This window comes from Chenopodium album, chromosome 13 (assembly GCF_948465745.1).
Source record: "Chenopodium album chromosome 13, dcCheAlbu1.1, whole genome shotgun sequence".
Lineage (NCBI taxonomy): Eukaryota > Viridiplantae > Streptophyta > Magnoliopsida > Caryophyllales > Amaranthaceae > Chenopodium > Chenopodium album.
This window is the reverse complement of record NC_137846.1, coordinates 52,046,340-52,073,776: the sequence shown is the minus strand read 5'-3', so window position 1 is coordinate 52,073,776 and position 27,437 is coordinate 52,046,340. Positions and strand designations below refer to the sequence as shown.

Genomic DNA, 27,437 nt, shown 5'->3' with positions numbered 1-27,437 from the left:
TTTATTATTACCTTTTTTTATATTGAATGTTCAATTATAAAGTCGTGGTTGTCCAGCAATTCTATTGCTCCATATTATCTATACTTAGTATTTAAAAACTCAAACCGAGAAAGACATATGTTCTCATCATATTACACCTCCCTATCTTCTTTTTAACCCAATATGTCACGTGTCACCTGACATTTTTATATTTTTATTACACTATCTTTCTTAACTCTTTCATTAAACAATACATCTTCATCTCCTTTCTTCAATTCAACCTTTTTTCTTTTCTCGCTTTAATTTTAGTCCCTACACCTTTTTCTCAAGCCTCATTTTAAATTAAAGTCCCAAAAATTAATTTCTTTAATCATTTTTCGATTATACATTACACTGATTTATTGATATTTTCTCACTCATTTCTCAATGCAATTTTCTATAAACAACCCGTGTATTGCACGGGTTAGAAGGCTAGTTATTATATGATAATCATGTTTATTTTTAACATATATACTAAATGATCTTTATTATATTAGTCTCAAATCCACTATTACTTTATTTATTTATTTATTTATTTATTTATCATTGTTTCTTTCCAATCACATTAAGTACTTTTCAATAAACTATTAACCATATTATATTTCTTTTACAATTTTTTAATACTCTAATTACCCCACTTATCACATTAAATTGCCTAAAATTATGTGCCGGTTAAAATGCAACACTTTAAAACAAAAATCGAGTACTAAATGTTCAATTTTTTATGTGTTCATTATTATATGATAATTATGTTCATTTTTAACATATTAAATGATCATTTTTTTTAACATGTTTTCATTTTTAAGATATGTATTCATTTTTCATTACTCATAATAGACGTTCATTACTCCCTCCGTTTTAAAATATTTGCTCATATTATCCATGTGCTGAGTTTTAGGAGAAATTGGGGAAAATAATAAAATATGGGGGTAGTGGGGTTGGTGGAAGAGTTAAAAATTGTACTAAAACAAAGTAGTTGAAAGAATTGGAGGAGAGAGAATATGAAATTAATAAAATATGATTTATATTGAGTCCACTAGTTAAGAGAAATGAATTAAATATTACGGAGTATAAAAGCTTTCCAAATAAGAAAATAAAGCAAATATTTAAAAAATGCCTGAAATAAAAAGTGGAGCAAATATTTAAAAACGAAGGAAGTATTTTATACTTCATATGTTCTTATTTTTTTGTTAGTAAATGTTAATTTTATAGAGCCTAGGATGCAACCGTGTAACTAAGGGCTTATTCTGATTTATTGAAGTGAGTTGAACTGAATTGATTGGAGCTGAGTTGAAATAAATTGTTTATGAGATAAGTAAATTAGAAAGTGAACTGTATTGAACTGAAGTGATTGGAGCTGAGCTGAACTGAACTGAAGTGAACTGAACTGAACTGAATTGAAATGAAATTAAGGTAAAGAGAACCGGTCCTAAGACTTAACGATTATACCACGGTTCATGGCGTTTGAATGTGATCTACCGACTTGAACAATTGTTTTAGTTTTGGCCTCCAAACTTTAGGACTTTTGTTAGCTACTTGCTTGTAAAGTAATGTACTCTCTTAAGTGAAATAAAAAAAATGACAAAAGTAGTTCTATCCTAAAAGCAGAAAAACAACATACCATTCCCAATTTAACTTTCCGAAGATTTACACCACCTGGCCCGAAATTAATGGGGAATTGTCTCTTTATCAATTATTATTAGAACAAAATCAAATCTTTCCTAAATTCCAAGTACAATTATCATTAAATTCAATCCCAGAAACATGGGTTGTCAAATTTTGCAACTAATTATTGTAACTGTAACACTGTTAATCTCTGCTTCTTATGCTACTGAATACATTCGGCCTAAACCTCGTCAACTTCTTCACTTTCCATGGAATCGTCGCAGCTCTACCGAACCCCAACAGGTCTTTTCCATTTATTTATTTTTATATACTAAAATTTTATTAATTGGTTAATTTGATTGCTATAATATTTGGGTTTTGCTTTGATTTTTAACTTATGTATTGGGTTTTATTTTTGATATTTTTTGGATGGTTCTTGTATTTATCTTCAATTACTTTCATTCACTTTTTTCTTGTTTGCTTTATGATGATTCAATCCTGTTTGTTTGAGGTGATCTTGGTTTTATATGGTGGAAAGAACCTAAATTTTATTTGGGTTTAGCTGTGATTTGATTTTAGGTCTTGGTACCACGGATTTTACTGTACCATGGCGTGATGACGTCTATAGTAAAGGACCTTCATGAGTAGTTGTTAGATATCATAGTCCGGTGTTAGCCGACTCCAAATCAATTTGGGACTAAGGCTTTGTTTTTTGCTGTGATCGAAGTATATGTGCAATATAGTCATATATCTAGAGAAACTTTGGTTAATGTTTGTTCGGTTGTAGGTAAACTGATTATGCAAAATTAATCAAACCCTTAAAAAAAATGTAAAGGAAAGGAGCATTTGTGTGGCTGTAAGAGCAATTGTAGTTGGGATAAAATAAGAATGTTACTAGTGACATTTCTTTGCTAAAGCATAAGTGGCACAAACTCAACAATCAGGGATTCTACATTGTTACACTTAGAAATTTGCATTATAGATGGCGAAATGTGAATTCTTTGTTATCTTTCCAGTCTCAAAGGTGCTGATTCTCTTGTTTGTCAAGGTGCTGTCTTTGTGTGATTGACTGATTGCATACATTTGTTGTTTGATTGAGGTAGTACTTGCATTCATACCTTGCATTTAATGAAACTTTGCTGTAGGATTGAACCTGTTCTTCCTTTACATGTTGTCAAGAGGTTTTTGTTTAGCGCGAGTTAAACTCCATTGTCGCCTGAGACACCCATCAACAATGGTGCAATGCGAGTTAAGGGGTCGAAGGAAAAGCATATAATGCAGGAGTTTTAAGGCAATCTTAAACTGAAGTATTAGAGGTCTTATAAACATAGATTTTGTTTTCAGGTACATATCTCATTGGCAGGAGACAATCATATGCGAATTTCATGGGTTACAGATGATTCATCTGCTCCTTCTATAGTTGAATATGGAACATCACCAGGACAGTACTCTGCAAAAGCTGAGGGGGAGAGCACCTCTTACTCTTATATGCTATACAAATCAGGAAAGATACATCATACTGTTATTGGGCCACTGAACCCTGACACTGCATACTTCTATCGTTGTGGAGGGGAAGGTCCCGAGTTCCAGCTGAAAACTCCTCCAGCTCAACTACCAATTACTTTTGCTATTGCTGGTGATTTAGGTCAAACGGGCTGGACAAAATCAACGTTGGACCACATAGATTTATGCAAGTATGATATGCATTTGCTACCAGGAGATCTTTCCTATGCTAATTACATGCAACATAGGTGGGACACATTTGGTGAACTAGTGCAACCACTAGCTAGTAGTAGGCCTTGGATGGTTACGGAAGGAAACCATGAAAAAGAAAACATCCCTTTAGTGAAAGAAGGATTCCAATCATACAATGCACGATGGAAAATGCCATTTGAGGAGAGTGGTTCAAGTTCCAATCTTTATTATTCTTTTGAAGTGGCAGAGGTGCATGTTATCATGCTTGGTTCATACACAGATTATGATGAATACTCTGACCAATTTCGTTGGCTAAAGGTTAGCATTATTTCTCACTCTTAATCTTTTGAAGTTTTGATAGATAGTGCGTGATCAAATTGTTTGAAGTGATTTTACTCGTTTACTCGTTCGGAGACCTTTCTTCAGTCTTAACTCATTTGGACCCCTTCATCACTAGCAATATGCTTACTATATTGTTGTTACTATCATGTATTTTGCCAAAAAGAAAACATCCCTTTAGTGATCTGGACCTTATTACTTTACTGATTGCAAATTTAGTGTCAAAGATCTGTGCTTAATTATATACCTCTCAATGTTACTGTACAAGGTATTGCTCTGATAGAATATGTTCTTGCTTAGACACTAATTTCCTGGATAATAGTTGCTACTTGCTAGAGGATGCATTAACTGTAGTCTACTGTGTTTTCCATTTGTATAGGGAAGTATTATGCAAGGCCTCTCACTACTGATAAGTTGGATATATTCCGTAATTTACATGGGGAAACATCTTGTGTAGTCTTTTGTTCTGTTAATTGAATCATTGAATGTAATGATTGTTAGTTGAGTAATCCAATTAAGGCCTTTTGTTCTGTTAATTGAATCATTGAATGGATTGATTGTTACTTGGGGAACCCAATTTGGTATAATTTTCTTTTTTTTTTTTTTTCCCTTTCTGTAGCTTGATATTACTTAATCCATGTGTTTATATATAGGCTGATCTTAATAAGGTAGACAGGAAGAGAACTCCTTGGTTGATTGCTTTATTCCATGTCCCTTGGTACAATAGCAACACGGCTCACCAAGGTGAAGGAGATGAGATGATGTCATATATGGAACCATTACTCTATGCTGCTGGTGTAGACATGGTGCTTGCTGGGCATGTGCATGCTTATGAACGATCGGTATGAGTGTTTTTAATTCCTTTATCCTGTTGGTCTTTATAAGAAATTGTATGTTAAATATTTGCCCATATGTTGACAGAATCGAGTGTTTGGAGGTAAATCTGACCGGTGTGGTGCCGTCCATATAACTATTGGTGATGGTGGGAACTCTGAGGGTTTAGCTCGAAGGTGTGTACTCATGAACCTTCTTCATTTGCACTTTACATTTGGGTTTACTTTCTGGCCTTGTTAGATAATCATGTAGAAGGAATTCTCAGCTACTTATTGCATTAATCCTTATGATATAGACTTGTGAGTAGATAGTATATATGAAGGTAACTTTATCAGTTATGAATAAATGATCACTGCTTTTTTAATGTTAATTCTAAATTTTCTCAGCCTTTTTGTTCGTTTCATTCATGAATTTCAGGTTGGTACTGATTTTCTATTTTTCTTGATCCTCTTTAATGTATTGGTTTTCTATGGACTTCAGGTATCAAACTCCGCACCCTGAGTGGTCAGTATTCCGGGAAGCTAGCTTTGGCCATGGAGAACTCCAGATTGTGAACTCATCTCATGCTTTCTGGAGCTGGCATAGGAATGATGATGATGAGCCAGTTAAATCAGATGAGGTCTGGATAACCTCTTTAGCTAGTTCAGGATGCCTTGCAGACAAGGCACCTGAATTCAGGAAAATACTTTTGGAGCCATAGGACTGTCAGATAGTAGCAACTGTTTTCGTATTCCACTATTCCTGTTATCAGTTAGCAGGAATCCATGTAGATATTGTCATCAAATCATGTTTGTACCCTGACTAAAGATGGCTATAGAGCTTGTTTTAGAACCACTGCCGCTAGAGGGATATCTGACAGTCTTGGTTTTATCAGATCTTGTATCTTGCTTCTGTACTGGAAGTTGTGTCCTCCACAGCTTATGTTGCTATTATTGTTTTTGTTACTACATGGTGTAATCTAAAATTTTACCATTGTAGTACAGATGTTTATATTTATAGAAGTACTCGTATATCGTCCTGTTTCATCTTGGACCTTTTTCTGTATACTTGCAGGCGTTGCAGTTTTGTTTCAGTTATTCCTCCAACACAGCTTTAAGATTTATATATCTGGATCAATGAGTTTTTCTATAAAAAGACTTGCAACAACTTGACTGAGTGAGCCATGGAGATTCCATTTTCAGTGAACCAATGTAAAAGTGTCAAATACATTCACGAATACTTTCACCACTTATCTTCATGTAATGTTGGATTTGAAATCAAACACCACTCTGGGCACATTTGAGAGTTTTATAAAGCTACAAGTATTTATGTAAATGCAAAAAATTTGAAAATTTTAGAGGTTTGGTAAGAACAAATGGAGAAAGTTTATGTGATACAGATCCACATTCAGCCTTCTATCTAGAAGAAAATCAGAACTGTGATTTCAGCCGGGGTTTCTAGTTGCTCAATTAGGGCAGCTAATTGGTAATTGACACACAATTTTGATTAACAGCAGATGGGCTGATGGGGTATAAAAGAATGATTTTGAGTGAGCTGCTATAGTTTAGGTTATCATTTCTGAAACAGGATACCAAATATACAACCATGCAGTATTCAGGATCAAACAGCATTACAAATGTAGCTCATGCACATCTGCTGACTATTTACTGAATGGATCGGGAAATAACTGGGGAAGAGTTAGAATTCTAATAGACTCGGCTTCACTCGTTGAAATTCTGAGAAATAGGAAGTGCATCCCTGTTGACTAACAAGCATCTCTCCACCATATACGGAAAGATGTAAAGCATCTTCTCATTGCTGTGTGCACTCTTCAGAAATGAAGCCCAGCAGGCCACATGATAGAAATTGCTTGCAAACAGAATTTAGCGGTTCATTAGTTTTTCAGCTAAGTTAAGTGGATTTAAAAAAAAAAAAAATGCAACATTGCCAAGGCGAAGGAAGATATGTTAATAGATCATAGATGTATGCTCATGTTTGTTGATAAAAAAAAATATACAAGTACAAGATTTATCTAATTTAGAGTTTGTAATTATCAGGGTACGAACTGTAGAGTAAGGTAGGGAATCACAACAACCACAACAATTGAAGCTACAACTTGTCCATTGTCAATTGTCATACTGTCATAGATATTGATCAAGGTTCAAATGAAATAAACATGATGACACAATGTACATAAGAATCCTCAGGTGTCTCTTCTCATCTCTACCTTCCCAATCAACCACGACCAGAACTCAGAGCAGCAATCACTAGGACTCACTGTCATCCATGCCGTTAAATAGAACCATAGGGTATGTGTAATGATGGTACAGCTTCAAATCTCTATGACATACAGCAGCTTCATGCATGAGAAACCTCCTGATTGGGTGAAACAATCTTCCCATTTGACATATAAGAAAGTGTCACGAAGATCAATGAGTACATCTCTGACTCGGACCAACCTGAAGCCAACAGTAGTGATAAGATGTTGGGTAATAAGTAATAGCAGAGCGACTCTCATTCATGACTACAAATTTGATGGCTCATTTTTATAGCTAGCTTGATTTTCTTGGTCGTTCTTTCCCCTCCAAAGAATAATTTGCTCATCCTTGAACAAGATTGGGATACATGGTACTAAGTCCTGCATTGATTTCAAAACAATGGTTATAAAAGAAAATGAGAAAGAGGCCAAAATTAAGTAAAGAGATCTACCCTTAGTTTCACACCAATCCTTTTGCAATCGCTGGTTCCAACATAGGTACAGTCCAGTCTCACTACCTCTTCAGTCTCGAAGGCATCCTGCACTCTTTGCACCACATTCACATACACACCATTCCTGGCTAAGGAAACACATCAATAATGAAAATGTTTGTTTGTTTTTTTTTTCCCTTCATGATGTCTAATATTTCATAGATCATTAAGCAATTGAAAGAACAGAGATATAACTTAGATAAATAACATACTTAGTTTCATGAGAGCAAGAGAATTAAGCCCCTGGTTCCTCAATTCTTTGGTTTCTTCGAAAGTCAAGCCATCAGCAACATTCTTCACAAGCTTCGGATAAATTGGAGCACGAGGTTTCCAAAGCATTAAAGGAATCACAGGTCTGTTTTTGGGATCATAATTTCTACCCCGAAACAAAACTAAAACATTAAGGTGGCGGTAGATGACCTTTCCACCTGATTTATCCTGCAGTAAGTACAGGAGCACAAAATCAGACCAGAATTCCCACCAAAAAAAGGCTGAAAAAATAACTGCGATCAGATATTCAGATCAGCACCTCAAGGTGGAAGCATACATTGTCCATATCAAGAGTTGGTATTCCCAAGCATTTGATCCTCACAGCCTCAGCTCGCCGCCAATGGTTGTGAATGTCATCCAACATGTTATGTGTAACTCCATCCTTTCCTAACCCAGTTAAATAGGGAAAAAACAAAAATGTCAACCCACTTTTAAGTATCTCTTAAGGGGGACATAGAAGCCACTATGATGGAGCCACAATATTTGTACTGGATTATACAAAGCCATGAGTAATAACTAATATCCTTAATGAGAGAAATCAATTGCTACGTATGTACATAATCACATTACATACATAAGTACATAACCTTGAAATAATGCTCCATATTTTGTAACTAGAATGCTGTAAATTTAATTATTTATGCTCATCAAACATTCAAACGGCCAGCATACAGTAAGATTCATGCAGGTAATGGTTCTTCTACACTTAAGCTTCTGCTAAAATGATCAGGGAGGAAACAAATACATAATATTTTATTAATATGAACTCGATTGTAATTTGTAAGTACATGTCACATATGTACCTCACTCCCCTGCAATCCGCGAACTGACAAAGGCAAATTAATACATAAATGTGGCACATTTTGGCCTATTTAACAATACTAGGTAGTAAATTGCGTACCCATACACCCCTAAGACATGTTGAATTCTTAATTTCTTGTCAAATACGAACCAAACATACAATCCAAATTATATGGTATGAATTTTAACAATACACAAGCACATTTATAAACTATTTAACCAAACCATCCACATAATCACACAAATAGCTACCAAACATTTCAACCCCATCATGTAGAAGTTTATGATCATCCCCAAAACACATAAATGTCAATTTCGCAAATGGTCGACTTTTATGTTTTTCTAAGGCGCTCTACCAGACCGGAACCTCAAACTTATTATACAAACAGAATGAATTAAAAGAGAGAGAAAAATTACCAATATTAATCTGGCGATTACAATCATTATGACGATACTTCTCCACAAGCTCAGCAACCTCTTCTTCCGAAAGCGGCTCACCCAGAACTCTTTCTTTCTCCCTCTCCCACTTTTCTCTCTCCTCTGTTTCCCCTTGGACCGGAGCATTCGTCCCGGTCCATTTCCGGTCAAGCCGGCCCGGCCCAAACGGAGAAAATCTGGGCGGTTCACGGAACCCAATGGGCTTAACCGACGGGTCGGATTCGGAGTATGAGTATCGGAAGTCGAAGGGTAGGTCGGAATTTACCGGGAAATTGGGGGCATTTTGGGGATTTTTGTGGGGTTGTTTCTCCTTCTTGTTTTGGGGTTTTGGGATGAGAGAGAAAGGTGGGTCGTCGGCGTTGGAGGAGAGAGAAGAGAAGGAGGAAGTGAATTGGGTTAGAGGGATGTAACGACGTCGTATTAGGAGGTTTAGCATTGGCTGTTGAAGAAGTTAACTTTTTCTGGTTACTCTCCGTGAAAGAGTTGAAGAAGAAGAAAAAGAAAAGGAAAGGTTTTATCAGCATTTCAGCAATTTATAATATGGAATGGATTTGAAAGAATTTTGGGCTTTCTTTTGTTGTGGACTTGTGGCCAAGGCCAATCATTATGGTTTAGATTTCATTTTTTTTTTTTTGTAAAAAAATTAACGGAATTAAATAAAGCTATTAAATCGGGTCTACGACCAGTTCTAGAAAATGATTTGTACAAATAGGTCGTAGTATTCATACAAATCGAATGTGCAAATTTTTTTTTTTTTTTTTTTCAGTTTACTGTGGTTTTTGTTGGTTTAGGGTAGAGGTGGTCAGAACGAGGGATTGATGACTTTAGTGTGAGACTAAGATAGGTTAGTTATCTTTGTGATGCTTAAATAGTCATAGAAGTAAGTTACATAGTACGAGACTAAGATAGGTTAGTTATCTTTGTGATGCTTAAATAGTCATAGAAGTAAGTTACATAGTACGAGACTAAGATAGGTTAGTTACATAACACAAAGTAGCTTGTATGAAGATACTAGGCAGGTTAGTTGCAAAGAGCTCTTAACCTGCCATTATCATATGTTAACTTGCATTAGTTGCATAATGGATGCCTAAGTCCAAAGTAGCAGTCACATTGTTATATATGTTATACTCTATGAAAGCGAGGCACATGGTAGAAGTAAACGTTAAACAGCCTGATACTGCAAGAAGCAAGATGATAGAGACTGAAGCAGGATTCTAGCAAACTCACAAAGTGAAGGACAAGAGAAGAATATGATTAATAATCAGCAAGATTTAAATATATTTCTGTTTATCAAGATTGCACTCATGTAGGTACATTGTGTTGGTTTCCTCAAAAAAAAAAAAAAAAAGGTACATTGTGTTGGTACGTTAATCATCGATATGAAGATAGATTTTTTAGTGCCTCCTCCTTGAATCGTCTCTGGTCTTTAACCATGGACTCAAAAACATCTAATAAGTTATCCAGCCCCTCTAACTTCTCGCTCCCTCCTAGAGCCTCCAATGCGTACACAATGCTCTCAATGGTAGACAAATATCCGGGCTTAGGCTGACGCCTAACTTCACTGAACATGCTCAACTTCTCCATGTCTAATCTCACAGACGGTATAATTTTCAACCATGGATTCTCATTATACATTCTATTTGCCTTTGACCAAGTTCCGTCCAAAACAATCAAGTTCTTCACTTCAAAGTCCACAGCCTCAGCTGGCATCGCCTTTTGTGCAGGAAACAGAAGTGCTGATCCTGGTGGAACCGTGATTTGAAACTCTTCAAACTGTTCTAGCTCGACTCTCCCACTGATCTGCTTCTTTTGCAGCTTCGTTACCACAAACCCTCCTGCTAGCGATTCCAGAGCCTCTGGTGACGTGGCCAGATGCTCAAGATTGAGTGTTTTCCCTTCATCTAGCAGCTTCCACTGATGAGAAATGTTGCTGATTTCTCCATATTTACCAATAGTTACACTCATTACAGCTTTAGGAATTTCTGTTTTCACATTTTTACTAGTTATATTATCACAAACACCAGCAACTTCTGCATCACATTGCTTAAGCAAGTGATCATCTTTCTTGGCCAATGCACCACCACTTCCTTCAAACTCGAAAATTTCATCGACATTTTCTCGAATACAACCCGAAAACCTCTCAGAATCTGAAACATCAATGCACCCAGCTCCTGAATCAAGATCAGTAACCTTATCTAAACCCCGCTTTCCAGAAACTTTAACCCCTAAACTCTCAGAGGCATTTTCACAAACAGTTGACGTGCATTCGTCTTCTAACAAAATCTCTGTACCATCCAACACCAGAGGCTGAATATCAAACTGAGCTTCAAACATAACATCAGTAACAGTGAAAACATCGACATTTTTCAAACCCAATTTAGCAATTTTTGCAGAATTAAGAGGGTGTTTTCTTTCTAAGCTATGCTGAAGAATGGTGACATGAACTTTGTTGTTAAGATTTGGGTGTTTCAGTCGAGTGCAAAGACAGAGAGAAAGAGGTTTTGAGCAAGATGGGCAGGTGGGTCTCTTGGAATTTTGTTGAGTTTCCATTTTTAAAGTTGGGATTTTGGAGAGAGAAAAAATGGTTTTGGTAAAAAATGTTGACAGTTTGCTGGTGTATTGGAAGTTGCTGATCTTAGTCTTGACTTGAGACATGAAGCTTGTACTCAACTAGGGCTGTTATTTTTTGGGTGCCTACTAAAAATATGTTTGCATGTGTAGTATTTTGTTTAGGTAAAGGAATGGAGTGGATGTAACTCATGTAAGGACTAAAGAGAGGAAGAGAAATGTGCATATAGGCACATTATATGTTTAGCATGTATATAGGAGGGCATTATGGGGTTTTTATTTTTTATTTTTCATTTGATGTTTTTCTCTAGTGGTACCATTAAAGTATAAGTTCTATTAATAGTACTTTTTGTGTACTATTGTGCATGTAATGATACATTTTGTCATCTTGTTGATTATTTTCTCCTAAAATACCTACCACCTGTCACTTATTACGCTGTAGTAGTATATTTTGTCATCCTAAAACATATAGACGTTATGCGCCAATACTTAACCAAATTATATCTTCTTGTATTTGTAAATACGAATATTTTGGTACACTTAATAATCGATCTTAGGAAATTAACTTTGCTCGTAATGGTTTTCTCAATTAGTTATGTGTCACTCCCTTAAGCTCTACCTACATTTCTCATCTAGCAATCTTTACACTCCAATTTCCCATTACTAGTTTTGTAGAGGGTTACCAAGCTACTAATGGTTAAAAACTTAATATGGTCGGAGTCGACAACTTAACCTTTGTCTTTCCAATACATTAATCCTTACACTCAAATTTTCCCACCCGCTTTCCTGTAGAGAGTTGTCGAGTTCATAACGGTTATAAACTTAATATGGGCTAAAAATTAAACTCTGCCTTTTATTTTGTTTAGAGCAAAGACAATTTGAAAACTTAAACTCTACCTTTTGTTAGGTTTCCCAATGTAATTTAAAAAGAAGTAGCTAGCTTCAAACAAGCTAAGGGGAAGACGAAAGGGTAAAATCGTAAAAAACTCCTACTCTCAAAATGTCTCTAATGATTTAATGAGAATTAAACTCTCAACTTCAAGATTGGAAGATACAATCTTTCTCATTATACTAAGCTAAACTTAATAGTTGAGAATTTAATAGGTTAAAAGAAAATTTGCTTAGAGAGATATATGTCATTTGCTAACTAGGGTAACAAATTGGATAAAACAAAACTAATGACCAATTTATTACAAACATAAATTATTAATGAAAAACCAGGATTGGAGAGTCGTTGACATCAACTAATTACTCATCATCCATTTTGATCCATATTATTGTCTTCCAATTTCTTAATTTTTTAATTCAACTAACCAAATTGCAATTACTCAAGGTGGCCACACGCCAATACCCACTTTCCCTTTGACCATTTCCAAAATTCCTCGAATAATTCTCTCTCCAATTTCATTGATCTCAAATCCAAAAACCCAGTTCAAATTTGATCAATCTTTGTATAATATCAAATACCCATTTGTCGAAAATGCATGATTTTTGCTTCACAATCCCATATGGGTTGGTTCTTGTATTGGGCGGGCTCATCGGGTATGCCAAGAAAGGCAGTTTGGCTTCACTTGGTGGGGGTGCTGGTGCCGGTTTATTGCTCATTTTAGCTGGTTATTTGAGCCTCAATGCTTTTAAAAAGCGCAAAAATTCATACTTTGCTTTGATTCTTGAGACTGGTATGTTTAATTAAATGTTATTATGTTCAATTGGCTTTTCAAAGTTAGTTTTTGGGCAATTTTGTGATGAATTTGGTTGGTTTATATAATGTGATCATGTGTGTTTTTATCGCAATGTTAACAATTTAGAGCTATGTCTTATTGGAACCTAGCTAGATTTGTGAGAATTGTGACTTGTATTAATTTTGCAAATTTGCAGCTTGTAGGATGAATGATTTTTTTGGTTGATCTATTGTTTAATGTGAAGAATCATTATCTGAATCGGTTTTTCACTATCTCAGATTTTAGGGAAAAGAATTGTGTTGTTGCTATTTAAGGTTTGTTCAACTAAATGATCTTTGTCTTGAACTCTTGATGATAAGATTTAATGACATTCGACCTTTTCTCTGCATTGATGTTGGCCATGAGTCCATGACTAATGACTTTTTTAGCAGAAATGACTTTCTAGTTGTTGACTTACTTATAGAAATGACACTAAAACACTTTTTTGTTTATCATGAAGATCAACTTGTATTTTCTCGTTAATTCGTAGGTTTGATCAGGAAGAGCCTATATAGTTATATGAGGTATTGTTTGAAGCAGGGCAGAATACTGCGAAAGCAATATATGATCTGTGTAGTTGTGTGCTAACTATAGATAAGATTTGTGCTGGCTCTTTTGGTACCCCTCTTAGGCTCTAGGTAACCGAAATTTAGCTGATGAAAGAGAGTATAGCTACACAGCAATATGTTGTTTTTGATGTGAAATGTTGACCTAACTTTATGGAAGGGTTTCTATACCCTGGTAAGTGGGATTGCTAGTTCTTTCCTTTCCTGAATCTGATTCAGAAAGATACCATAATCTATCAAACTTCTTGTAAATTGGAGATCTCGGCCTTTGGAAGCTCGTTGATCAGTAGTACCAATTTTTAAATAAGGACCTTTGGAACACATTGGAGCTGTTTATACAAGACTTTTTGACTTAAAGATTACCGCAATGCGAATTTCATGTAGATTTAGCATATAGTTCAAGTTCTAGATGCAAATGATTCCAGATCATAAATAATGCCAAAGAAGGTGTTCTTGTCAAATGCAATGCACATCCTTGCAGGCTTTCTAAAAATTGCAGTTCCTTAACTGTTTAATATTATTTGTGATGCATTTTGAGACTACATGTACTTCTATATGATACTTTTTTATCTGGATAAAGTTCAGAAAACATTCAGAAGAAACTAGTTTGTATTTGGATGCTTTATGTTTGCAATAGTAACACTTACATACTCTTATACGAGTATGTATTTGTGCTTCTAGCATCTGGTAGTTGTTCTTCCATACTTCCTTGCCTATAAATAATTTCTTCCATACTTCCTTGCCTATAAATAATTTATATTCAAGAAAGACAATAATAAGGATTGAAAATTTGAAATAGCTGGCTTACTTCTGATGGTATTTGAAGAAAGTCAAGAAGTCATCATAAGTTCATTTTAACTCAGACAAATAAAACATGGCCATTCAGCTTTCATTCTTTGTATGAAATATATTGAAGCATAGTATTTGAAGTTTGAACTATCTATCTATCTCAACAGTGACTGCAACTGGACTCACATATGTTATGGGACAGCGCTATATGGAGACATCAAAGATAATGCCTGCTGGAGTAATTGCCATGATCAGGTACCTTGATTTGAAAACTCCATAATCTGTTATTCTCTTTTCATTATTAGCATGGCTTCCTTGCATCTTCATGGTGTTTAAATCCATAAAGAGTTCTCCATGAAATTTAAAGGAGCGTTGGATGATGTTACACTTGTAAATCATTAGCAAAATGTTACCCCAACTACATGTCGTTTTAGGAATTTTTACACGTCAAGAATTTGAATAAGATTTGGTTTAATTTGCATTACATTTAATATTAGTATGTTGCTCTAAATTGGTCTACATTGTTAAATTGCTAATGTTAATTGACATACAATATTGCATTATTATTGTAAACAACTTATATTTTGGATCAAAATGAAGTAGCTAAAACGACTTATATTCTGGAACAGTTGAAGTACTCTTAAACAGTTAAACCAGGAAGATTTCATGCATGAGCACTTAAGATTTCACGATATGAGGTTTAGAATACATAATCAAATATATTTCTTTACGGAGCCTATGATTAGTGACTTTGAAAAACCATGATATACAAAGTAACTCATTATCATAGGCTATGCTAACATATGTTTAATTGATGCATGTGTTAATTAAAACATCTTTTTCCAGCTCCTTTGCTCGATGTCATTTCTTCCTTTTCTGATAGATTCTCATCCATCTCTCATTCTTGTTATTTGCAGTGCATTCATGACTGCCTTTTATGCTTACAAGGTAGCAAGTGGTGGCAACCATTTTCCAGCCAAGGCTGAATAATGATAGATTATACCATTTTCAAGTCGAAAAGTTCTGTTGACTGCCCTACAGCACATTTCTGTTGCATACTAGTAACATTCTTTTTCTTACAGCTACTGTGAATCCTAGTTATGTGTAGAGAAGTTAAGATCTCTAATTTGCCTGCTTTTTACTTATGTAAGATGTATTTGTATTGAAATATGACAAATGTATGTGTATCCGAGATACTAATTTTTCATAGAAATGAAATGATGAATTGATTTCTAATTTACTACTGTCTGATTCTGCGTACAACTTTCATTCTTAGTGACTTCAGAGATGGCCAATTTGCCTTGCCATTTTGCCAACATTACTTATTTTTGCTTAGGAAGAGTAAGGCCCTGCTTAGTTTACCTTATTTCTACTTATTTCAGAAAAAATAAGTTCAGATCAGATTAGAAAAAATAAGTTCAAATCAGATCATTGTTTTATGTGCAGTTTTTTATCGTTAAATATCTTTAATTTCGTAATGAAAAAAATTATGAAAATCAAATATTAATAAAATACACATTATTACGAATCTAATAAGATCCCACTTGATATATTTTTTTGTATAAATTATTGTATATTTAAGGTCAAAGTTTGGTCAAATATGACATTCAGACCAGACCAGATCAGGCCAGACCAGACCGGATCAGATAAGCAAAAATAAGGTGAACCAAATAAGCCCTAAGTTATCCTGTAAAAAACTCTGCCTAGTTTGACCCTGAAATAGATGCTTAGCAGAGAATTGTCAAACTGTCAATAGGTCTTAGCTGCACTCTAGTGCAGCTAAGATAGCTGCAACATGTCGTATAATCTGAACATTTAGTAGAAAAAATATGAACACATAAATAAAATGAACATTCAGTAATAAAAAATGAACACGTAAATAAATGAATAATTAGTACTAAAAAGTGAAAATATTTATTAAAAAAATGATCATTTAGTATATTAAAAATGAATAACATTATTCTATAATCATATAATTGTTGAACCACGACCTTAAAAATGAACGTTTAGTAAAAAAAAATTATAAACACACAAAAAATTAAATATTTAGTAATAAAAAAAATGAACACCTAATATAAATATGAACATTAAATTAAAAAAAAAAAAAAAAAAAAGTCTACACATAAAAAAATGACACATTTAGTATGTTAAAAATGAACATTTATCATATAATCATAGAATAGCTTACCATGCCTAATAAAATGAACGTTTCATAAAAATATATGAACACATTAAATAAATTGAACATCTAGTATAAAAATAAACACGTAAAATTATGAACATGTAAAAAGAAATTATGAACATTTAGTATATTAAAAACGAACATGATTTTCATATACATAGGTTCAATTTCATTGTATACAATGATTAATGAAAAATAAACATATATAAAATATGTTCATTTTTTATAATTACTAAATGTTCATTTTTAATGTACTATATGTTCATTTTGTACTAAATGTTCAATTTTAAAGTACTACGTGTTCATTGTTTTTTTTTTTTTACAGAAATTAAATACAAGTTCGTTGTAATTATTTTAACTCTTAAAATTTGAATATCCACCTTAAATTTAATCTTTATTCATCATAATAACAGTAATTATTGATCTATAACATGATAAATTAGGAATTACAAGTGCAAAATTGATAGATTTCATTAATTTTATAACATTCACATATATATAAAAAAAAATCCTCAAAATTACCTACTGATTCAGATCGCGACGATGATGACGACGATAGAGATTGCTACAATGGTGACAAAATTGGAGATTGCTCAAAGTAGAAGAACAAAGAAGTTTAATGATTGAAGGAAAGTGAGGTAAGAAAGAAATTCAATTAACTTATAAGGAAAGTAAAAACAAAAACGAGGAGAGAGAAAATTTTGAGATGAGATTATAACAGAGGAGAGAGAAAATTAACATATATCATATATGTATTGTCGCAGCAATTACCAGTAGAAATTAAATACCGAGTACACTCGTAATAACTAACAAGTCAAGTGTTTGTTGCTCAAGCCATTGTATCCTGTTTCCATTCAAATTCGCTTAAATACTTGCGGCAAAAACTAATCCTAAAATAATCTTACGGCATCTGTGTCGCATATTTTTCTCGAATCATGAACATGGAACTTGGAGGTATCTATAAAGTTGGAGAAAAAACCATTCTCTTCAAGGCTCAAGCCATAGTAGACAGATCTTGTTTCTCGTACAGTCATACAGTAGAAAATAATAGACTTGTTATTAACACAAATTATGTCCAATTATTTAATTGATATTGTAAAAAAAAACAGTTTTTTACTTTGATCAAATAATGTCTAATGTATTTGGAATCCAAAGTTAATTTATGCATAACTATACAAGTTGCCATGTGAAGACAAATAGACAGTCGATAACCTAGCATGCAACAAGCTTAATAACATGTGCACTAGATAAGAAGTGCATGAAAGTTGCTAATTTAAACGAGGAAGAGGGAGACCAAAGATGACTTGGTTGGAAGGAGTGAGGAAGGATATGAAGTGCATGGATTTACGGGAGGATGAAGTTTTGGATCGTAAGGGATGGAGGAGAAAGATTTATGTTGATGACTACACGGAATAATCAAACTTGGTTCATGTTAGCCGACCCCACTTTTGGGATTAAGGCTTTGATTGATTGATTGATTGTACTAATAAGAACTAAATCACAAATTAACCCAAGATACAATATTACTATATTAGTATATTGCATTTTGTTTTGGTTACCTAAAGTCAAAACTTGGATCAAAATTAACATTGAAACTTAATAAATTGCAATGATCCAGAAGGGGCTGTTTGGTTCACTATTGGGAAAAGGAATAATGGAATTACATTTGTGGGTAATTTTGGTAAAGACCATTAAACCACCATCTTAAACATGATTATTTCCAACTTATTGAAAACTCTAATGCTAAATGGTAATGAAAGACACCGCATAACGAAATAGAGTAGCATATTTACAAGTAAGATGCTCAAATCTATGTGTTCATTGCAGGACATCTCTAATGAGCAGGATCGCAACCTTAGCCATCGCGAGAAGAACTCAAACCTAGACCTTGGAACTGCTAGCCAGACAAACGAGGGCTTGGATGCAGAAGTGTAAAAAATGCAAGCTGCACGTACTCTATCCCTTTATAAGAGGGAATTTAAATGTGACTCTACACATGGTAACAAATTAACTATGCTACTGCAGCAACTTATTCTATGCTGCTATAAGCCTTTCGATTTCAGGGGAAACTTTGTCAATATCAAGGAAGTACAAAACTCCTGACTATAGTGAAATGCAACTGATCAATTGTGAATGATCTTCTCAGCGAAGATATGTAGGAAAATTTGTGGGAGCTATTGCTCCAAGATACAACTAAAGATCGATTGTAACCATAACTGAAGAATCAATTTGAGATATCACTTGCTAAAAGGAAAGGTGAAGCTTATATATAATCAGAGTCGAATCAAGCCACAACAAAAGTTGCATTTAGATTAATCATGTGTACATACAACACTATCTATGGTATGACTAGCTGAACCAAATATACACCTTACATCAACCTACATATGATGTTTTACACGAAAATTATGTACAGAAATAACATGAAAGTATAAAAATCCTGCTGTTTTGCTAAACCCAACTAGTGTAACTCATTAACAGTTTTTTGGTCTGTAATATTTTGGAGGAAGGGATGGGCACTTTTCATTCATATGTGGGTACGGATCAATGGTATTGTAACCAGGCAATTCCATTCTATATCTTCCTCGGATTTGACAAAAAGGAAGCTCCACATTATCATTGTCGTTGCACCAACTCGGAAGCCGACTTAGATCATCTTCGAAAAACTTTAGTGAGTAGGCATCCTTTATCTGCAATCAAAGCAAAATATATCAACCCTTGGTTTCACAAAGACAGTGAGAATAGAAGTTCTCAAACTTGTGCCCCGAGTTACATTAAATATTAGCAGCTCAGCTGCCTGTTTATATTGGAGCAATTAAAAGAATATCAAATCGTAAGATAGCTGAGTGATAAAATAAATAAAAAATCTCAAGTGATGCTGTATTATTAAAAGACCGTTGGGGCCTTGTGGGGATCTTGGTGTACGCAAAGGCACTGTTCCTGAATCATGCTACATAATTATATGAAGCACAAGGACAGCGATTAACCCCATTAAACAGAGCCAGTTAAAAAATTAGTAGAGTGAGGATAAAAAAGAACTCACAGTGAACTCAGTTGCTTGAATGGAACTAGAAAGTGGCCCAAAGAGTCCAGCTGCCTTGTATATTTGAAGAACATAAGCAACACATGAGACTGACGATCCATCTTCATAGATCCAATCATCTTGCTCAGGAATAGCAAGCAACTGATCAAAGGATGAGCCACGTTTTTCAACTTCTACAAGAACTTCAGGAAGATCAAGATCCTGCATAGAGAAAGGGTAGCCGCAAAAAAGCAAAAATCATTTACAAAAGTCAAATCCCTGTATAAATATTTTTGTAACAATTTTTTTTTATTAGAGACAACATTCCATTCCTTCCCTGATTATCATAAAATCATGTTCCTTAAAAATAAAGGGTGGTAGCACACAAGAGGGGAAATTCAGTGGTTCAATAGAACATGCTAATCAGGAAGCAACTAATCACCGTTCACATCTTATCAATCAGTTGGGACAATAGATGAGTCAATCACAAAAACTAAGAATGAGAGACATTATGGAACATTTACCTCAGTTCCCAACCGCTTATTCAATGCTTCCTTCCACAAGTTGGCTGCATAAGCAGGCTGCATCTGATACCATATTGTCATTACAGAAGCAACCTGAAAAAAGGAAACAAATAGATGTATAACTAAACTAAATTGTACTACTATATAATAAAACCATCAGTCAGATCATGAATTTTGTACATCAAAAGGCCTTTCATTATGTTTATCATAAAAGTGAAATTGAAATATCTAAACGCTGAAAGTGATAAAGACATAAAAAAGACTGATAAACTAATGGAGAAACACTCCAACAAACTAAAATACCTAAACACTTTCTAACTTTTAAGACACTAAAAGATTAGCTACCACTTTTCAAATAAAAAATTAATCTATTGACATAATGATAGTAATAATCTAAGATATTGTATACATAAAACATTACCATCTGTAATACCTATTACAACATATGAACAAGTCCATGAAGTTATTTTCCAAAAAACAAAAAAAATTATGTTGCAAAAAATTAGAAAAGTCAAGATTTTTAATGATATGTAGCTAATAATGCTTATCCTTCTATTCGAGCTTTGACATTATAGCCAATTTCTGATGAAGTAAAAAGATATATACAGAAAAAAAAAAATTAAAAAAAAAAAACTATCAATGCCTGCAACAAAGTTTACAGAATTTTCATGTTTTGATACTTACAAGTAATCATAACTAGTACACACGCATCATTTATCATGTTTAATTACAGGGAATTCTCAATTCAGAGATTGTGTTGTTACAACTGTACAAGGATTAGCAGCAAACTGTGTATGCAACTAAAAGTTGCCGCAGAGTGAACACAAATTCTTGAGAATCGAAATCAATATTCATGTGATTGTGATATGACATCAAGGATATAAAGAAGAGTGTTGATAATAAATAATAAAGTAAAGAGAAAAGATGAACTTATTAGTCAAGAGTTACCCATATAAAGAATTTGAATTGGAAAGAATGGTAGGACAATTTCAAGGAATTCAATAATCCCATAATACAAAGGACTAAGCTTAAAGAGAATGTAAGAAATATGTCATACCAGATGTGCATCCAAAGGAGGAGGATAATTCTTATCAATAGTGTCTACCCAGCTGAAAATAAGGTTATGGTAACCATATGGCTGCCCATCCATGCTTCTTGCATACTCCCAAGCAGCACTTTCATTAAATTTGGCGCGTAGAGAAGGATGTAAGGGAAGCAATGCAATGTGGGGATTGGCGTTATCTTTAGTCAACTCATATTCCCACCACTCATCCCAAGTAAGCAAAGCTACAACATCTTCTCCCTGTAACATGAAATCACAAAAATTCAGTGTCAAACTGATACAAAACAAATGAAGCCAGGTAAACCTCTAAGATAACAATTAAAGTTATCAACTTATCACTAAGCAGCAAATGGTAAGATTATATTTGAGTTGAATTAGTTGATACAGAGATTTATATATTCATAAAGTTTGTAAAACTCTGCAGAATCATAACAAAATGACAGGACATCATTGATTCACCATGTTTCTCAATTAAATAGTTTTCTAAGCTAATTAAAGTTAGCATTGGAAGAAAAAATTGTCTAGACTCTAGATAACAAGGGGGGTTAGTGGTGAGGATTTTATAGGACAAAGAGATGGTGAAGGAAGCGGAAATATATGAAAATTTCCTATACTTGGACATCCTTAGCACAATGAGAAATGAAGGATTTAAGATCTCCACATTTCTCTCACCTCTCCAGTCTCAAAATCCGTCCCTACGATCATATTATTTAATTAGTAACAAGTCGATGATAACAAGCACAAGTTTCACAGCCATGTTCTAGAGACAGGACTGTCCAAATCAACCAGTTTTTTTTTTTTTTTTTTTTTTTTTTTTTTTTTTTTTTTTGGGGGGGGGGGGGGGGGGGCACAGAAACATTTTACAAGTTGTCACTAATAAATGAAGAAAAAATATGTTTCTATAGAAAAGGTATAAAATTTACACGGTTACACCACTATTTAGTTCATTCTGTGAATTGAAAATTCAAACAAGAACCAACAGTCCTCCACAGAAGTCACTAAACCCCTTGAAGCTTGATCACTAGTCAACTTTTCCATTACCAGCAACTTCAGAAAAAACAGACGTGCACAAATTCAAAAAAACTATGTACATATGAAGTTGTAGCCTTGAGATATCCATGCACAAGACACAATAATGCTCAGCATTTTACCTTTAATATAAGTTTTGGGATAAATAAGTTCATTTAAGGACCAATAATTCAGGTTAATTTAGATAAGAGTCCAAAAGTTCAGATAAACGCTGGCAATTGCAATTTATAGCTAAACATACGTTCAAAATTCAAATAGATCAAGGTTAGTTCAAATGAGGGCCAATAAGTACAAATAAGAAGTTTCCAAGTTTCAACTCAAGTATCAAGAATGAAGACATAACAACACTGACCTTATCATTTTCATGTCCAGATTCTGCAACCCATAGCTTCCCATCAGAATCCCTCAAGCACACAGCACTATGACCAGCATAGGCTCCAGTGACCCACTTCTCCAGGGTCTCAAATCCACCCCAACGGCCACGAATTTTTGATATAGCAAGAAAGTCTCCGGATTGAATCTCATCAGTGGTAATGTTTGTAACCCAAGGTTTAGGGCGTTCCTCAAATGATGCCCCCATATGCTTCTTAAGAAAAGCAAGGTTAGAGTTCTCACCCCAAGCAGTATTTGTAAATAGAGGGAAGACCTCCCATAAAGCTTGCAAAGTCCCAAGCATTCCAGCTTGCAAAAGAAAAATTGAAACCCCATGTTCTTTTACCTGAAATGAAGATAGTGTCAATGAATTACTAATAACCAAGTCAGAGAGGAAGAAATGCCCAAAATGAAATGAACTCACATATTCATATTCGTTTTTATCTTCCCACTCTTTGAACTCCAGAGTATGTTCCCGAGATAGTAAATAGTAGTCCCATGTCACACGATATGGAGTTGCAAAGACATAAATGTCCATACAGGTCCAGCTATGGGCATTGCTAACCTGGTTGCATAACAAAGATAGGCGATTAATGTAATCCAGAGTTTCAAGGATCATAATTATAAGCATCTTAAGGCTTACAAAACCAACATAAAAAAAAGTGACAAAACCCATAATCAAAGGTTTTGACAAATGATCCTATGATAATGCATGAAGATAAAAGAAAGGAATAGAAAGCCACCTACATTCTACAAGCCTACAACAGGTCAAAAGCATATCAAGGAGGGTAAAACATCCATTGAAAATTCCACCCATACAACACACAAAAGACACCGTACAAGCAACAAACATGATATCAAAGAAAACATCCATACTATAGCAGACAGAGTCTTGTTCTACAAAATTAGGAGGAGCTTAGAAGCCGAGAAGGGTAATACCTCTGTGTAAAAGACTAAAAGTTTAGTGATTAGTGAGGAAGCAATACCTATGATTAAATTCCTTAATATAGACACATCAGAAAACTAGTTCACAATGCAGCTTCACAACTATTTGTAAACCACATATACTATTCAATCTTCATCACTGTTGGCAGTATTGACCGAAAACATGCAAGAAAACCACCTGACATATGTTTTTGTAATACTATGTTTATCTATATTTTTGTTCACGCCATCCTTCACCCATCCACTCAAACTCCCAATTCCCAAATTAAAACCAAATAAGGATTTAAAGTCCATTCCTCAAAACTCCAGGGGATCACCAAACAGCCAATGAACCCATCTTTTTATCTTCTTTTCCCATTAGCTAACCAAATAACAGTAAACTTGAAAGTTATAAGAATACCTAAGCCAATCCCATCTACACTAAATCATTTGTTGATACATTGCATATCATATGTACATAAACATACATAAAGCCTATGTATGGGGACCCACCAAAAGTATCAAACTAGGATATAGTAATTGACACCAACGTGTCTGAAGAGTCACACCCATATCTGACATAGGTATGCCAAGGCAGGTGATACAGGAGAACACATAACATAGAGACATAGAGCTAACTTAGCTATATTCACATGTAGGCATGTAGCCACTGAACTTCGAAATCTAAATCAAAAAAGGTTTAAGTTAATGTTCCCATGGACATATCTCTAAACTCTCATAGTTGCAGTAACATACAGAAGTTGCTTCCAGGCATATCCAACCGATATCTTCATATCCACAGTACTTATAAGACATTCATATAACTGCATAAGTGCATATGTATAAATAAAGCCACAACTGATTGCAAAACAGAAACAACTAAATTACTACTACAGGAGCGACATGCTATAATATTTTGCAAATTGCTCCACTGTTACAGTAAAATAAGCCATGATATAATTGTTTTCACTCATTGAGTTATAGTCCTTCTGATGCATTGTATATGCCCTACATTTCATGATAATATTGTACAACTTTTCGAAATTCTAATTATGACCTGTGGTGTTCAGTAGAAGATTAGGAAGAAAAACATTCCTTTCCCTCCCTCCAAAATTACTCCCCTCGCTTTCTCTCCCTCCAAAAATGCGATCCAAACACAGTATGGAAGGACATATCACTGGCCAGGAAGATAAGGAAAAGATGATAGCCTAGTATTAATATATTTTTTGCATTTGATTGGTTCTCTCCCCTATTCCTAGCTCTAACTCCACTTCTCCCTGCTTTCGCTTTGCTTCCCCCCACCCCGTTTTTCTCAAATTTAATATTCAATCTCCATTACTCTCCAACCAAAACTCCATGGATTCATCAAACAGCCAATAACCCATTCCCCTTCCCTTCTTTTCCCCATCAAACCTAATCAAACAGTTCCAAATATCTCATCTTTAACCGCACTACTCCATTCACCAAGCTCCCACAAACTTCACAAATTAAGGGCTTGTTTGGCATCATTTTTGGTTTTCAGTTTCCTGTTTTTTTGAAAACTAAAAACCAAAAACAGGAAACAAGAAAAAGGTGTTTTCACTTTTTTGTTGTCAGTTTTTAAAATTATCGTGATTTTAATAAGTCTAAATATTTTTTGATCCATTATGTAACATATGTAATATACTTTTAAAAAACAAAAAACCAAAAAACAGAAAACCACAGCGATGCCAAACGGACCCAAAGTAATTCTAAGTAAAATTACACACACACACATGCCTTAGTTTTCAAATTCATTCAAATTTTAATTAAGCAATCAAAACGAACACCAAATTCAACTAAAATTACACAGCATTCTTCATTAATCAATTTCAGCTAAATTCACAATATACCCACTTGCCAATATTAAACAGAAGTTCAAGAAGAAAAACAAATTAATCTTCATATGCAAACAAAAACACAACATACACACATGCCAACAAAAAAAAATCAATTTCATTCCAAAAAATAACAGCTCAATCAAATTGAAGTCCAAATTCACAAAACCCACATAGCAAAACCGCAAATATCACTCAAAATTGATTAAAAAAAAAAAAATTGATACAAACCTTAATATGAAGTGTACCCCCACCAAATTGACTACCACTTTTATTGTGAAATTCAAGCCACGCAGTATTCTCATAAAAACAAGCCCCTTTCCAATCCAAGCTATTATTCGAGGAAGAAGAAGCCGCCCCCACAAAAGTCGGCAAAAGGTCAACCGCCCGGTTCAGGGTTTTAAGAACCTGCCATGAAACCTCTTTAGGAAGAAGAGGAAGAACATCAGAGGGGTAAAATGGGGTTTTCAGGGGGTTTGAAGTGGGGAAGAAGACGAGAAGAAAGAGGAGAGAGAAAATCGATAAGGGCGTATTTGACATAGTTGTTAAAATTGAAGGTTTCTTGAGTTCATCAATGGAGTTTTGTGAATTTATATGTGAAAGTGGGTTCATCCAAACACGCCATTGTTAGTTTGATGTAAGATTGAAAGATTCAGAAGTTTGGAGGGATTAAACGGTGACGTATTGGGGTGAGATTCTTTGTTACGGATCCGAATATACGGAGATTTTTTTGTTGTGAACGAGTGCCACGAGACATGAATGGGTAGCTTATTGTAGAAAAGGGTTGGTTTGGAAATAACGGCTTTTTTCGTTGTGATGACAAATAATAATCTGGATGACATAGGATGGATATCAAACGAAATACGTTTAGATGATTAACTAATTTGATTGGTTAAAGTGTGAAGAGCGTGGTATCCCAGAATATCAAATAATATATTAGTATTATAGTCAACAGCCAATAATCTACAGTATTACAGTAATATTTAATGGAGTTTGATCCTAAAACCTAGCGATTGTGATCAGATTTCTTTTATGATATTGTTTGACTTTATAATATAACTAATGTAATTCTGCTTCAAAAAAAAAAAAAAAAAAAAAAACTAATGTAACTTAAAGCAGGACACTTCAAAATTTTATAAGAGTATTGTACTTTTTTTTTTATAAAAGAGTATATTGTACTTGGCGATTTGTCTCATGTCTTGAATATCATGCTTCAAAACTTTAACTAAGTTATTTTGTTTCAAAAAAAATAAAAAAATAAAAAAGTTACTTGACCATCCGCAATAAGAGTATTTTTTATTTTTTCAATTCATATGAGGAAAAGAGCTTCCAAAGAAAACAAAAGGCAAGCAGAAAAAATAACAAAAAGCAACCCAGAACAAAACCAAACCCAACCCAGCAAACCAACACAACTACTAAACACACCAAAACACTAACTTAGGGAGGAACTAAACGCGAAAAAGTCACGCCTCTACCATCCTCCTCCAAGTTCCTACTAAGCTCTGTAGAACAAAATTAAGAATATTAAGTTGTGCTTCTTGTAAGACACTGCAGTTGGTCAATCAATCCGTCCTCTATTACCCTCTCTATACACGTGCTACAATCACTTCCCAACTTGCATCTGTTAGCATCTTTCGGCAATAGTTGATATCATGCACATTTTCACCACTGCCTTCTTTATCCTGACTCAAGCTTTTAACACAAGCTAAATTATCCAATTGCACCTCAAGTTTCTGAATTTGAAGATTCTTTGCCAGTTCTAGACCTCGTGTCAAAGCCATAATCTCAGCTCTAAATGTACTATAAGAGTATGTACTTGTATTTGATATAATGATATACTTTGAGTACATAAAGTATAATACTAACTACGTCCAAAGGTACTCCGTAGTTTGTAAATGGTGAAGGTGAAGGCAAAGGCAAATACAAATGTAACAAACTAGTTGTTATAGGGGGTTGAATACTGACCTATTACAAACAGAATTAATCAAAAATTCTATTCTCTTAATTAGTATGGAATATTTAATTTTATAAAAAAAAAAAATTATTTACCCTAAAATAATTCTTCAATGTTAAAGATATATGAAGATAATATAT

At 34.2% G+C, this 27,437-nt stretch overlaps 5 protein-coding genes across 6 annotated transcripts; 2 read left to right on the top strand and 3 right to left on the bottom strand.

Annotated features, from left to right (window-relative positions):
• The first annotated feature begins 1,589 nt into the window (after nt 1–1,589).
• Nucleotides 1,590–5,435, top strand: LOC145576880 (purple acid phosphatase 18-like). The gene is made up of 5 exons (XM_081634580.1): nt 1,590–1,926; nt 2,968–3,636; nt 4,311–4,499; nt 4,579–4,667; nt 4,972–5,435. The coding sequence occupies exons 1-5, from the start codon at nt 1,783–1,785 to the stop codon at nt 5,189–5,191; spliced, it is 1,311 nt and encodes a 436-aa protein (XP_081490706.1). The 5' UTR covers nt 1,590–1,782; the 3' UTR covers nt 5,192–5,435.
• Nucleotides 5,436–6,422: 987 nt separating this feature from the next.
• LOC145576879 (CRS2-associated factor 2, mitochondrial-like) lies at nt 6,423–9,233 on the bottom strand. Of its 2 annotated transcripts, none has more exons than XM_081634578.1 (5): nt 8,707–9,233; nt 7,748–7,875; nt 7,431–7,656; nt 7,180–7,307; nt 6,423–7,108 (listed from the first exon to the last, which is right to left on the bottom strand). In XM_081634578.1, exons 1-5 carry the CDS (start codon nt 9,161–9,163, stop codon nt 6,995–6,997), a joined length of 1,053 nt encoding a protein of 350 aa, XP_081490704.1. In that variant the 5' UTR covers nt 9,164–9,233; the 3' UTR covers nt 6,423–6,994. The 2 variants fall into 2 exon arrangements, with proteins under 2 accessions (XP_081490704.1, XP_081490705.1); XM_081634579.1 differs by having other exon boundaries at nt 7,766–7,875.
• Nucleotides 9,234–9,977: 744 nt separating this feature from the next.
• LOC145576878 (uncharacterized) lies at nt 9,978–11,455 on the bottom strand. Its single transcript, XM_081634577.1, has one exon. The coding sequence runs from the start codon at nt 11,380–11,382 to the stop codon at nt 10,099–10,101; it is 1,284 nt and encodes a 427-aa protein (XP_081490703.1). The 5' UTR covers nt 11,383–11,455; the 3' UTR covers nt 9,978–10,098.
• A 1,156-nt stretch (nt 11,456–12,611) lies between these two features.
• LOC145576877 (protein FATTY ACID EXPORT 5-like) lies at nt 12,612–15,611 on the top strand. Its single transcript, XM_081634576.1, has 3 exons — nt 12,612–12,974; nt 14,539–14,626; nt 15,289–15,611. Exons 1-3 carry the CDS (start codon nt 12,776–12,778, stop codon nt 15,359–15,361), a joined length of 360 nt encoding a protein of 119 aa, XP_081490702.1. The 5' UTR covers nt 12,612–12,775; the 3' UTR covers nt 15,362–15,611.
• A 3,200-nt stretch (nt 15,612–18,811) lies between these two features.
• On the bottom strand, nt 18,812–26,157 carry LOC145576876 (uncharacterized). Its single transcript, XM_081634575.1, has 7 exons — nt 25,575–26,157; nt 22,988–23,128; nt 22,544–22,909; nt 21,157–21,402; nt 20,100–20,192; nt 19,597–19,797; nt 18,812–19,243 (listed from the first exon to the last, which is right to left on the bottom strand). Exons 1-7 carry the CDS (start codon nt 25,953–25,955, stop codon nt 19,028–19,030), a joined length of 1,644 nt encoding a protein of 547 aa, XP_081490701.1. The 5' UTR covers nt 25,956–26,157; the 3' UTR covers nt 18,812–19,027.
• Between the last annotated feature and the right edge of the window lie 1,280 nt (nt 26,158–27,437).